The 14,943-nt window shown below is 44.0% G+C and overlaps 1 protein-coding gene across 1 annotated transcript in view; it reads left to right on the top strand.

Moving 5' to 3' along the window:
* The window catches only part of LOC119966978 (cullin-9-like), a 111,366-nt gene that overhangs the window by 77,937 nt on the left and 18,486 nt on the right, over positions 1-14,943 (top strand). The window contains exon 4 of the mRNA XM_038798953.1: positions 9,428-9,943. Within this exon, the coding sequence (XP_038654881.1) occupies positions 9,428-9,943 (516 nt within the window). The remainder of the gene's footprint in view (positions 1-9,427; positions 9,944-14,943) is intronic.

The following is a 14,943-nucleotide window of genomic DNA, read 5'->3' as shown; positions in this document are numbered from 1 at the left end:
ACTGAGATCTGGACTGAGATGGTTCAGGAAAAAGCTGAAGGATTACAACCAACTCTGAAACTTCATAGAGAGGAGGTGATTGACATGGCTCCAACAGAATTGAAACAAACTTATTTGAAATGGGACTGGGAGAACTAAGACAGTCACAAAATGTTCAAAGAACAAACAAAGCCAAGAGTACCATACTATTTTGAGGTAACATAAGAAGCATCTTCACAATATTCTTGAAACAGCTAAAAGAGATTTGGACAAGAGAAGAAATGAAATCTTAATGCACAAAAATGACTTGTGTTAAATCAAAATATGAATTCACCACATGTGAATTTGGAAAGTGGGCTTGAGAGTGGACCTTTGTCGACAAGTGACCAAGAGGACAGTTGCACTGTAACAATGAAACATTATTTTCTGAATTGAAAACTGGAAATTAGAAGAAAAAGAAACAAGACTTGAGTTATGATGTTACAATGTCTTTGTTTTGGTTAAATCATTGTAATTGTATATTATGACGTGTAATTGCGAACTAAGACTACGTGTATGATGTACTAAGTAAGTTGTGTGACTAGATATTATGTTAAATTTGTATAAAGTGGATGTAACAGCAATGTAAAGAAGTTTTATTGATTATGAAGATTTACGTCTTTCAAAGGGGGGGAGGTGTTAGTTTAAAGGTAATTAGATTTTTATTGGTAAATGTTGGAAATAAGGTGTAGATTTAAGTAGGTTTAATTTAATATTTCTGTGCCTGGAAGGGTAAAATCTGTGATTAAATTCATGCTGGACAAAGGTGTTTGAATGTGTGGGGGTTGGTTAGGTTCCAGTTATGTTCCCATTGTGCATTGAGAGAGTTACAGTGGGAAGAATAAATAAAAAGCATAAATATGAGGCTATTGCTTAGCAACCGGGACTTGTAAGGTGGAGATGCTTTTAACTTTAGTTTAGCTAATTTGATAGTAGTTGGAGATAGATAGTGAAAGTGAAGGCAGCTTTCACGACTCTGCTAGAAGCTGTTGGCTTAGAAGGATCCCAGGAATGTTAGGCCTAACATACGATGAACGTCTGAGGATTGTGGGATTATATTCATTGGAGTTTAGGAGGTTGAGGGGAGATCTAATAGAAACGTAGCAAGATAATGAATGGCTTGGATAGGATGGACGTAGGGAAGTTGTTTCCATTAGCAGGGGAGACTAGGACGCGGGGGCACAGCCTTAGAATAAAAGGGAGTCACTTTAAGAACAGAGATGAGGAGAAATTTCCTTCAGCCAGAGAGTGGTAGGTCTGTGGAATTCATTGCCACAGAGGGCGTGGAGGCCGGGACATTGAGTGTCTTTAAGACAGAAATTGATAAATTCTTGATTCTCGAGGAATTAAGGCTATGGGGAGAGAGGCGGGTAAATGGAGTTGAAATCAACCATGATTGAATGGTGGAGTGGACTCGATGGGCCGAATGGCCTTACTTCCACTCCTATGTCTTATGGTCTTATGGTCTTAAGGCTAAAGATAGAACATAGAACATACAGTGCAGAAAGAGGACATTTGGCCCATCGAGTCTGCACCGACTCACTTAAGCCCCCATTTCACCCTATCCCCGTAACTCAATAACTCCTAACCTTTTGGACACTAAGAGCAATTTAGCATGGCCAATCCACCTAACCAGCAGTCTTTGGACTGTGGGAGGAAACCGGAAGCATCTGGAGGAAACCCACGCAGACACGGGAGAACGTGCAGACTCCGACAGAACAGTGACCCAGCGGTGAATTGAACCTGGAATCCTGGCGCTGTGAAGCCACAGTGCTATTCACTTGTGCTACTGTGCTGCCCAATAAATGACATGACTCTCAGCCTGGCTAGAAAAAAAGCCATACTATTGGTTAACAGAACAGATGCTGTGTAATCTAAAAACAGATGCTGGTAATCTAAAGTCCAGCTAGTTAAGGAAACTAGAGAAATTGAGAAGTGTCCACGAAGACTGGAGTTAAGCGAACAGAGACCAAGGTATTGTTCAGAAGAATTTAGGAAGAGTAAACAAAGTGTTTTGAGCTTGAGACAATTGCAGTAACCATATTTAAAGTAGGGCAGCAGCTTTCAAGATACAACAAATGTCTGATGTTACTTTCATAAAACCTGGAATCAAGAGTTGAAGCAATGTGAGCATTTTGCACAGCATTCAAGACAAAGAAATCCTAAAGGTGTTGGTGTGAAATCGTGGACTGGATTCTGAGAAAAGTGAAGTAGAAGCTTTGTTTAAAAGTGTCGTCTGGAAAACCCGGTCTGGATTTTGGAATGCAAATGCTACGGCAAGGCATACTTAAGAGAGAAGATTTTAAAGTGTGTTTTTGAGAGTGTAATTTGGAAACCCTCGTGACAATTATCTGGAGGATTCTGAGGAGAAATCCGCAAACATTCACTTGGGGTTCAGAAGGGAGAGTGTATTTGTCCACAATCATGTGTTTAAAAGAGACTTTGTGTTAATAAGAACATTGTAAATTATGATGTACTTTGTAATCTGTGTTAATCCTAAAATCTGTGTATAATTGTTAAATTAAGGGAGGAGTTGTATCATAAACCAATTTTTTCATGTTTAATATTTTTTGTCGAAACTAATTAACTGGCATCGTAACACCATACAGATCATTCCCCCTTGGATTAGTCCCATTTTAGCTTCAAGTCCAAGTTTGTCTTTGCCTTCCCTGCAGTTCCATATTTTAGTCATTTCAGTCTAATGTCTGTCTTTGCAATATGGCACTGCTGGGAACACAAAACACAAACACAGAAATTGATGTGGAATGATTGAAATGTGGAACTGCAGGGAAGGTAATCATTCCACACAGATTTCTGTGTTCATCTTCCCTGTAGCCCATATTTCAATCATCCCAGACACATTTCTGACCTTGCCAGTACACTGGAACTGGGGCTAACCAAAATCACATGATTTCCTTTGTAACTGCATTATCCCTCTGCAGCACCGATGTAGCAGTTTCCATGGTTGACCATTTCATTCTTTCTCATTCTGCCTGTGCTCCAATGCGCAGCTCAGTGAGAGTTGCCCTTCCTAAATTGAATTTATAACCAGAGCCTTTATAGAAACGGCTTCTCTTGCAACACCACTTACTTGTCTCCTGAGTCCACAAGGATCTTTTCTCAATTTGCTCATGTACATGCTGCCCTTTAACAGAACCATAGACAGACACAGAGTAGGTTTTTACAGGTCTGTTGACAACATTCACACCTCTCCTCTATCCCCTGCACATTCCTCCGTGTTGCCAGACAACATATCCAACATTCTGAAGAAGTCGTAAGGACTCAAAACTTTAACTCTCCACAAATGCTGACAGACCTGCTGGGTTTATTCAGCCTTTTCTGTTTTTATTTATTTTTCACAATTGATTTACAGGATGTGGCTGTCGCTGGCTAGGCCAGTATTTATTGCCCATCCCTCGAGAATATGGTGGTGAGTTGTCTTCTTGAACCACTGCAGTCCCTGAGGTGTTGGTAAATCCACAGTGCTAGGGCAGCACGGTGGTGCAGTGGGTTACCCCTGCTCCCTCACGGCGCCGAAGTCCCAGGTTCGATCCCGGCTCTGGGTCACTGTCCATGTGGAGTTTGCACATTCTCCCCATGTTTACGTGGGTTTCGCTCCCACAACCCAAAAATATGCAGGGTTAGGTGGATTGGCCACACTAAATTGCCCCTTAATTGGAAAAAATAAATTGGGTATTCTAAATTTTGAGAAAAAAAAATCCATAGTGCTGACGGGAAGCGAGTTCCAGGTGTTACTCCAGCGACAGTGAAAATACAGCGACGTATTTCCAAGTCAGGATGGTGAGTGACGTGGAGGGGAGCCAGCAGATGTCTGCTGCCCTTTTCCTTTTCAATGGTCGGGTGGGTGACACAGTGGCACAATGATTAGCCCTGCTACATCACAGCGCCAGGAACCCAGGTTCAGTTTCAGCCTCTGGTGGCTGTCTGTGTGGAGTTTGCACATTCTCCCCATGCCTGTGTGGGTTTCCTCTGGGTTCCTCCCACAGTCCAAAGATGTGCAGGTTAGGTGTGGTTATGGGGATAGGGCTGGGGAGTGGGCCTAGGTAGGGTGATCTTTTTGAGGGTCTGTGCAGACTCGATGGGCCAAAAGGCCTCCCTCTACACTGTAGGGATTTTATGATTCTGTAGTTGTGGTTGTGGGTTGGAAGGTACTGCTGAAAGAAGCTTGATGGGTTCTTCTAGATGGTACATGCTGCAGTCACTGCTTGTTCGTGGAAGGAGGAGTGAATGTTTGGAATGGGTAACAATCAAACGGGCTGCTTTGTCCTGGATGGTTCTGAGCTTCTTGAGTGCTGGAGCCACACTCATCCAGGCAAGTGGAGAATATTCCATCACACTCATAGCTATAATCTCCAAAATGATACAGATGGGTTGGTGGAGTGGGCGATAAAGTGGCAGATGGAATTTAACACAGAGAAGTGAGGTCATGCATTTAGGGAGGTCGAACAGTTGTCCGGACCACACAATAAATGGGAATATACTAAAAGGAGTAGATGGAGTGAGAGATCTTGGCATACAGGTACACCGGTCTGTAAAGACAGCAGTTCAATAGTCAAGGTTATAAAGAAAGCATATGGAATGCTGCTATTCATTGACAGAGGTATAGAATATAATATATCAGACACTGCTGAGGCCACAACTGGAGTATTGTGTGCAGTTCTGGTCACCACATTACAGGAAGGATAGAACATAGAACACTACAGCGCAGTACGGGCCTTTCGGCCCTCGATGTTGCGCCGACCTGTGAAACCATCTGAAGCCTATCTGACCTACACTATTCCATTTTCATCCATATGTCTATCCAGTGACCACTTAAATGCCCTTAAAGTTGGCGAGTCTACTACTATTGCAGGCAGGGCGTTCCACACTCCTACTACTCTCTGAGTAAAGAAACTGCCTCTGACATCTGTCCTATATCTATCACCCCTCAATTTAAAGCTATGTCCCCTCGTGTTGGTCATCACCATCCGAGGAAAAAGACTCTCACTGTCCACCCTATCTAACCCTCTGACTATCTTATATGTCTCTATTAAGTCACCTCTCAGCCTTCTCCTCTAACGAAAACAACCTCAATTCCCTGAACCTTTCCTCGTAAGACCTTCCCTCCATACCAGGCAACATCCTAGTAAATCTCCTCTGAACCCTTTCCAAAACTTCCACATCCTTCCTATAATGTGGTGACCAGAACTGCACGCAGTACTCCAGGTGTGGCCGCACCAGAGTTATGTACAGCTGCAGCATGACCTTGTGGTTCCGAAACTCAATACCCCTACTGATAAAGGCTAGCACACCATATGCTTTCTTAACAGCCCTATTAACCTGGGTGGCAACTTTCAGGGATTTATGTACCTGGATGCCGAGATCTCTCTGTTCATCTACACTACCAAGAACCTTGCCATTAGCCCAGTACTCTGCATTCCTGTTACTCCTTCCAAAGTGAACCACCTCACACTTTTCCGCATTAAACTCCATCTGCCACCTCTCAGCCCAGCTCTGCAGCTTATCTATGTCCCTCTGTATCCTATAACATCCTTCAGCACTATCCACAACTCCACCGACCTTCGTGTCATCTGCAAATTTACTAACCCATCCTTCTACACCCTCTTCCAGGTCATTTATAAAAATGACAAACAGCAGTGGCCCCAAAACAGATCCTTGCGGTACACCACTAGTAACTGAACTCCAGGATGAACATTTGCCATCAACCACCACCCTCTGTCTTCTTTCAGCTAGCCAATTACTGATCCAAACCGCTAAATCACCTTCAATTCCATACTTCCTTATTTTCTGCAATAGCCTACCGTGGGGAACCTTATCAAACGCCTTACTGAAATCCATATACACCACATCAACAGCCTTACCCTGATCCACCTGTTTGGTCACCTTCTCAAAAAACTCTAAGGTTTGTGAGACATGACCTACCCTTCACAAAACCGTGTTGAGTATCGCTAATCAACTTGTTCTTTTCAAGATGATTATAAACCCTATCTCTTATAACCTTTTCCAACATTTTACCCACAACCGAAGTAAGGCTCACAGGTCTATAATTACCAGAGTTGTCTCTACTCCCCTTCTTGAACAAGGGGACAACATTTGCTATCCTCCAGTCTTCCGGCACTATTCCTGTCGACAAAGACGACATAAAGATCAAGGACAAAGGCTCTGCAATCTCCTCGCTGGCTTCCCAGAGAATCCTAGGATAAATCCCATCTGGCCCAGGGGACTTATCTATTTTGACATTTTCTAAAATTGCTAACACCTCCTCCTTTTGAACCTCAATTCCATCTAGCCTGGTCGACTGAACCTGAGTGTTCTCCTCGACAACATTGTCTTTCTCCAGTGTAAACACTGACGAAAAATATCCATTTAATGCTTCCCCTATCTCCTCTGATTCCACACACAACTTTCCACTACTATCCTTGATTGGCCCTAATCTTACTCTAGTCATTCTTTTGTTCCTGATATACCTATAGAAAGCCTTAGGGTTTTCCTTGATCCTATCCGCCAACGACTTTTCGTGTCCTCTCCTCGCTCTTCTTAACTCTCCCTTTAGGTCCTTCCTGGCTAACTTGTAACTCTCAAGTGCCCTAACTGAGCCTTCATGTCTCATCCTAACATAAGCCTTCTTCTTCCTCTTGACAAGTGCTTCAACTTCCTTAGTAAACCACGGTTCCCTTGCTCGACAACTTCCTCCCTGCCTGACAGGTACATACTTATCAAGGACACGCAGTAGCTGTTCCTTGAAAAAGCTCCACATTTCGATTGTACCCATCCCCTGCAGTTTCCTTCCCATCCTATACATCCTAAATCTTGCCGAATAGCATCATAATTGCCTTTCCCCCAGCTATAATTTTTGCCTTGCGGTATATACCTATCCCTGCCCATTGCTAAAGTAAACATAACCGAGTTGTGATCACTATCACCAAAGTGCTCACCTACATCTAAATCTAACACCTGGCCGGGTTCATTACCCAGTACCAAATCCAATGTGGCCTCGCCCCTTGTTGGCCTGTCTACATACTGTGTCAGAAAACCCTCCTGCACACACTGCACAAAAACTGACCCATCTATAGTACTCGAACTATAGTATTTCCAGTCAATATTTGGAAAGTTAAAGTCCCCCATAACAACTACCCTGTTACTCTCGCTCCTGTCAAGAATCATCTTTGCAATCCTTTCTTCTGCATCTCTGGAACTATTCGGAGGTCTATAGACAACTCCCAACAGGGTGACCTCTCCTCTACTGTTCCTAACCTCGGCCCATACTGCCTCAGTAGACGAGTCCTCAAGCGTCCTTTCTACCGCCGTAATACTTTCCTTGATTAACAATGCCACACCCCCCCCCCCCTCTTTTACCATCTTCTCTGTTCTTACAGAAACATCTAAATCCTGGAACCTGCAACAACCATTCCTGTCCCTGCTCTACCTATGTCTCCGAAATCGCCACAACATCGAGATCCCAGGTACCAACCCATGCTGCAAGCTCACCCACCTTATGCTTATCCGGATGCTCCTGGCGTTGAAGTAGACACACTTCAAACCAGCGTCCTGCTTGCCAGTGCCCTCTTTCGAACTTTTAACCCTATCCCTGACCTCACTACTCTCAACATCCTGTACACTGGGACTACAATTTAGGTTCCCATCCCCCTGCTGAATTAGTTTAAACCCCCACGGGATGTTATTGCTCTGGAGAGAGTGCAGAGGAGGTTTACAAGAATGTTGCCAGGGCTGGAAAAGTGTAACTATGAGGAGAGATTAGATAGGTTGGGGTTATTTTCCTTGCAACAAAGAAGACTGAGGGGTGACTTAATTGAGGTGTACAAAATTATGAGAGGAAGAGACAGTGGACAGGATAAAATTGTTCCCCTTGGTGGAGAATTCTAGAACCAAGGGACATAGAGGAAGAATGTTTTTACGCAGAGGGTAGTGGGAGCCTGGAATTCACTACCTGAGTTGCTGGTGGAGGCAGTGAACCTAAACCCTTTTCAAATGGATCGGCAGCCTGTGCTCTAATTTACAGGGCTTTGGACCAGGTGCAGGAAGGCGCGGTTAGAAAGGGCACCTGGGTATCCTCGGGCTGGCATGGACAAGATGGGCCGAATGGCTTCCTTCTGTGCTGTAATTTTTCTGTGATTCTATGACTCTTGATTTGCGCCTTGTAGATGGTGGACTGGCTTTGGGGAGTCAGGAGGTGAGTTACCTACTGCAGGATTCCTAGCCTCTGACCTGCTCTTGTAGCCACAGTATTTATATGGCTAGTCCAGATCAGTTTCTTGTCAATGTTAACCCCCAGGGTGTTGATAGCCAATAATCAGTCTTAGCACAGGTTTCTCAGTGGCATTGAAACTATCCTCGCTACTGACTTCATTCCTCTCTAGTCACTTCCTTGAGCTGAATCAAACAGTTTGTAGTCTCAATACTTTCTGACCCTGAGTTGTTTCCAGTTCCACCCCCTCCATTACAAAACTCTTCCTGCTTTAAACATCACCTGCCTCCACCCAACTGAGCTACCTGCTGCTGAAACCCTCACCCATATCTTTGTTGACTCCAATGCAGGCCTGGCCTGCCACCCATCTTCCATCCTCCGTAAGCTTCAACTCATTTAAAGCTCTGAGATCCACACCCCACCTGGCACCAAGTTTCTCCTCTTCATTGCGTCTGTGCTGGATGACTTACATTGGCTCTCAATCCCACACCACCTCAAATTTAAATCCCTTCATGATTTTCTTCCTGTCTGTCACCCCCAACTCTGTCCTTCTAACCTGAAGAATTCTCCGTTCTTTTACTCTTCATAGAAGGTGGTGGGCTAGTTTGTTGGTGTTGGTCTGTGGTCCGAGTCCGCCATGGCGCTTGGCGAGGCCGCCGCTGTCCATGTGCGCGGACTCTGAACCCTTATCCGCAGCCAAAGCTCTGTGAATTACCTGGGTCCCTGCCATCCCCCTAAAGGTAAGTGAATCGGCATGTTTTTTTTCTAGGGAACTCGGGAGTGCAACGCCTGTGTTTTTACGCCGGCGTGGAAACATAGCCCCGTTTTCAGAGAATCCAATCCTCTCTAATTCTCCCTTTATGAGTCGTCTTGGACCAGATTTCTGGTCACATTTCCACTAGCTTGATGCCTGTTTGTTAGATTAATTTTGGTGAAGTGCTTTTTGTTTTTAGGTCGGTGAATTGTATCAAACTGTAATTGACTCAAGAGCCAGAAAATGCATCATGTTTGTGGCTAGGAATGGAAATTGCATTTCATTTCAAACAAGCACCATTTATATTCTGTTCTAGGTGCCCTGGCTTCAGGAACGCCATATAAATGGGCCAAATTCCACAATACTGTGGAATGCAGCATTAATCACGTATGGCCTGTAATTCATTCTCTTTGTCTTTCCCGTTTCAGATTCCAGGAAAACTCTTATTTTCTCTGGTAAAGCGTTATCTGTGTGTCACCTCCTTGATGGACAAGTTGAATAACAGCGGGCAAGATGTAAGTGGAGAGCGTCAAGACTGCACTGCCTTAAACGTACCAGAACAGACACGGCTGCTGCGTGAGTTTGAATTCACCATGGCAATGGCAAACCTGATTTCTGAATTAGTTCGTGTCATGGGCTGGGAACGGAGCAAAGAACCTGATCGGATGATGGGAGTAACGGAAGATCTGCCCAGAAACATTAAATCCATATTCCAGCCAAGGAGCATGGCTACCAGTAACTTACTAATCCCACAACCACGGAAAAAAACAGCCACCACTTACAAAACACGCTCAAACTTTGCCAGCCGCAGCAGTTACGTGGAATATATACAAGAGAATCTAAAAGCAGGCATGACTGTGAAAATGCTGGAGGATTATGAACAAGTTAGTTGCGGTGATGAAGGGGAGTTTAGATACAGCAATGATGGAACTCCTCCTGTACAGGTAAGAAAATGCTTAATTTACTTAACGATGCACTGCTTTGAAGTAAAGCTTGGATAATAAATTAAAAGAAAATGGGATTGAACTAAATTCTGAAAATACGCACTTGGTTAGTCAGCATCTGAAAGAATAAAAATGTGGTCACACTGTTAATGTCTTAAGTCTTGAGAAGTTATAGAATTTCCGTTGTCTGTTAATGTACTATCTGCATTTATAGCCCTGGCTCTTGTATCTTTTAGGATTTTGCTACATGATCAGATCAGAGGAAAGACCAAACTCATGGCTGAGAATTGCGTCAAAGGGTTTATTGTGACATTTTTTATTTTTTTTGAAAATTCCGTCACTTTGGCAAATTTGTGCAGTAAACTCCACCAAACAGCAGTATGGTGACGGACGGAGCAGTAGCTCTAGTTTGCATTGTGTTGGCTCTGGGTGTAATGTTGGACATGAGGCTGTAAAGGGGCCTCAACAGCCAACGCAAAGAGGCAAATGGGTCCTCGGTTTAAAGAACAACACCTTCAGCCCTGTTGACGAAAATGAGATTACAAATCTGTATTGCAACCCAGGTTTTGGAGACGAGTTTAACGTGGCTGCTCCTGCACATTTGGCTTGTGTAAAATGGAGTCAGTCTTCTAGTATGTGGGCTGCTTGGTGCTCACCTTTCATACAGTCAGTTTGAAACAACAGGCGGCCCATCAAATCTATCCTGACTCTCCGTAAAGCAATCCAGTCAGTCCAATTCCCTGCTCTATCTCTTGTCCTGCAAGTTTATTTCCTCCTAGTTCCCATCCAATTTAATTTTGAAGTCATTGATCATCTTTATTTCCACCACTCTCGTGGGCAATCAGTTCTAGGTCATTACCACTTGCTTTGTAAAAACATTTTTCTTTGCATCTGCCTGCATCTCTTGCACAAAATCTTAAAACTGTGTTCCCTAGTACTAGTACCATCAGCTAATGGGGCGCAGCCTTTCTTTGTTTAACTTACCTAACCCTGCCATAATCGTGTTCACCTCTTGTCAAATCTTCCCTCAATCTCCTTTGCTTCATGAGAAACTACCTGAGTTTCTCCAGCCTAACCTTGGAGATAAATCCCTCATCCTTGGAACCATTCTGGTAAAGCTTCCTCTCGAATGCGCACGTCCTCCCGAAAGTCCGGTGACCGGAATTGAATGCAATATTCTAGTTGTGGCCTAACCAGAGTTTTATAAAGATTCAGCATAACCTCTCTGCTTTTGGACTTGATATCTCTATTTATGAAATCCAAGATCTCGTATGCTTTGCTAATTACTTTTTCAATATGTCCTGCCTTTACAGATCTATGTATATGAATCCACAGGTCCCAAAATCCCTGCGCATTCTTTTGAATTGTGCCATTAAGTCTATGGGCGGCACAGTGGTTAGCACTGCTGCCTCACAGACCAGGTATGCGGGTTCAATTCCGACCTCGGGTAACTATCTGTGTGGAATTTGTACATTCTCCCCATGGCTGCGTGGGTTTCTTCCAGGTGCTCCAGTTTCCTCCCACAGTTTATAGATGTTCAGGTTAGATGGATTGGCAATGATAATTTGCCCCTGAGGGTGGAGTTGCAGGATAAGGGTGGTGGGATTGGGCCTAGGTTAGGAATGGCCTCATTTTGCATGTAGGGATTCTATGATATTGCCTGGTAGCACAGTAGAAACACTGTTGTGAAGTTGAAGATGGCACTGCTGCCTCACAGCACCAGGGTCCCAGGTTCGATCCCGGCTTCGGTCACTGTCTGTGTGGAGTCTGCACGTTCTCCTCGTGTCTGCGTGGGTTTTCTCCGGTTTCCTCCCACAAGTCCCGAAAGACGTGCTGTTCGGTGAATTGGACATTCTGAATTCTCCCTCTGTGACCCGAACAGGCGCCGGAATGTGGCGACTAGGGGATTTTCACAGTAACTTCATTGCAGTGTTAATGCAAGCCTACTTGTGACAATAAAGATTACTATTATTCTATCCCTTCTGCCAACCTCACATTTTTCCTTTATTAAATTCTATTTGTCACTTACCTGCCGTGTGCTAACCTATCTCTGACCTGCAACAGTGGATTAGTGTCATCTTCACTGTTTTAAAAAATTTTTTAGATTACCCAGTTCATTTTTTCCAATTAAGGGGCAATTTAGCGTGGCCAATCCATCTAACCTGCACATCTTTGGGTTGTGGGGGTGAAACCCACACAGACACGGGGAGAATGTGCAAACTCCACACGGACAGTGACCCAGAGCCGGGATCGAACCTGGGACCGTGGCGCCGTAAGGCAGCAGCGCCATCTTCATCTTCACAGTTTGTCACATTTTTTGTCCCAATGACCAAGTCTTTTATATGTATATCTGACACAGTGGCCTGAAAACTGATTCTTGGGAATCACCAGTTTCCCAGCCAAAATAACAACCATTGAATCTTTTCTTTCCTTAAACCAATCTTTAATCCAAGCTGACACTAACCCTCCTATTTCATGAACCTCAATTTTTTTGTACTTTGTAAAACACTAATCCACATAGTCAGCCATTCCCTTCATCAACCTTCTCTGTTCCATCATATTCAGTTACATTAGTCGAGCATGATCTGCCTTTTGCAAATCGATGCTGGTTGTCCTTCATGAACAAAAACTCACCCAAGTGTCTGGAGACTTGGACATTCCACCCCACCCCCCAGACTATTGTCTCTAAAAGCTTCCCCACCACTGATGTCACCTTGATCAGCTGTTTATAGGACAATCATTCACGGCTTGGGTCTCTGTGCGGAGTCTGCACGTTCTCCCCGTGTCGGTGTGGGTTTCCTCTGGGTGCTCCGGTTTCCTCCCACAAATCCCGAAAGATGTGCTGTTAGGTAATTTGGACATTCTGAATTCTCCTTCGGTGTACCCAAACAGACACAAGAGTGTGGCGACTAGGGGCTTTTCACAGTAACTTCATTGCAGTGTTAATGTAAGCCTACTTGTGACAATAATAAAGATTATTATAATAAAGATTATTACTGCACCCTTTTATGATTAAGGGTGTCAGATCTGCTACCTATTGTCTTGCATCTCCACTATTAACATTTTCAAGAGGATTGGTTAATTAATAGAAAGCAAAGAGTGGGGATTAATGGGTGTTTCTCTGGTTGGCAATCAGTAGCTAGTGGTGTCCCTCAGGGATCAGTGTTGGGCCCACAATTGTTCACAATTTACATAGATGATTTGGAGTTGGGGACAAAGTGCAATGTGTCCAAGTTTGCAGATGACACTAAGATGAGCGGTAAAGCAAAATATGCATAGGATACCGGAAGTCTGCAGAGGGATTCGGGTAGTTTTAAGTGAATGGGCTAGGGTCTGGCTGATGGAATACAATGTTAACAAATGTGAGATTATCCATTTTGGTAGGAATAACAGCAAACGGGATTATTATTTAAATGATAAAATATTAAAACATGCTGCTGTGCAGAGGGACCTGGGTGTGCTAGTGCATGAGCCGCAAAAAGTTGATTTACAGGTGCAACAGGTGATTAAGAAGGTAAATGGAGTTTTGTCCTTCATTGCTAGAGGGATGAAGTTAAAGACTAGGGAGGTTATGCTGCAACTGTAACTGTATAAGGTGTTAGTGAGGCCACAGGAGTATTGTGTTCACTTTTGGTCTCCTTGCCTGAGAGGACGTACTGGCACTGGAGGGTGTGCAGAGGAGATTCACTAGGTTAATCCCAGAGTTGAAGGGGTTGGATTACGAGGAGAGGTTGAGTAGACTGGGACTGTACTCGTTGGAATTAAGAAGGATGAGGGGCGATCTTATAGAAACAGTTAAAATTATGGAGGGAATAGAGAGGATAGATGCGGCCAGGTTGTTTCCACTGGCGGGTGAAAGCATAATTAGGGGGCATAGCCTCAAAATAAGGGGAAGTAGATTTAGGACTGAGTTTAGGAGGAACTTCTTCTCCCAAAGCGTTGTGAAATCTGTGGAATTCCTTGCCCAGTGAAGCAGTTGAGGCTCCTTCATTAAATGTTTTCAAGGTAAAGATAGATAGTTAAAATCTCGATTTTTTTTTTTTTTTTTTATTGGCTTAACTGCAATTCAGTTACTTGATGCAAGTTTATTCAACTTCAAAGTACATTAGAAAATAGTTAATCAATATTGATAAATGTAGTCAACGTCAAAACTGTTCCACTGACAACTGACAAATTCTGTTTGTTAGACAGAATGGACATTGAACAAAGTTTTCTCATATTAATTATTTTCTCAGATAGATGTGCACATGTTTCCCCAACCCAGAAGAGATGTTATTGCAGTCACTTCATGGAGACTGATTTCCTGCCAACAGCTGAATTGCTTCAGACCAGACAACCAAAGCCCTGTATTCTGAGCAGGTGCTCTCCAACTCCTGCCTGACTTGGTCTCGATATTTGCCCATAATCAACCCTCACCCCGTAACTGTTTTCTTCTTGGATTTCAACCTGTTGAGATTGAAAGGTTTTCCGTACAACCTGTAGACGATGTCCACCCCACTGGGGTGCTTACTCTTGACAATGTGAAGGATGGCGGCGATGGAGCTGGAGAAAAGGGTGGGGGTGATGACATATTTCTGCTTTACTCTAGTTTTGACCTCAAAGATTTCTGTCTTGTTTCCAGCGGAGAGGACTGTTGTCGACATCTTGTGGCGGAGGAGTTGGCCGGCCTTTGACAAGGCCTTCCATAGCACTTCCCGATTGACTGAGTCAAAAGCCTTGGTCAGATAGATGAAGGCTATTCAGAGTGGTTGATGTTGCTCCTGGCATTGCTCTTGAAGTCGGCAAGCAGTGAAAATCATATCCGCTGTTCCACAGTTTGATCAGAAGCCCTACTGGCTCTTCAGAGACTCTGAGAAGGCGGCTAGTGAGGATTAGGACGGTGATCTTCCTGCCTGTGGAGAGCCGAGAAATTCCCACTGACAGCTTTGTCTCCTTTCTTGAAGATGGTGTCGATGACGGCATCCCTGAGGTCGGTAGGAACTTCTTCTCTGTCCCAGATT

Source organism: Scyliorhinus canicula, chromosome 6, assembly GCF_902713615.1.
Source record: "Scyliorhinus canicula chromosome 6, sScyCan1.1, whole genome shotgun sequence".
Classification (NCBI taxonomy): Eukaryota; Metazoa; Chordata; class Chondrichthyes; order Carcharhiniformes; family Scyliorhinidae; genus Scyliorhinus; species Scyliorhinus canicula.
The sequence above is the reverse complement of the archived record's forward strand: the minus strand, read 5'-3'. Positions and strand labels throughout refer to the sequence as shown.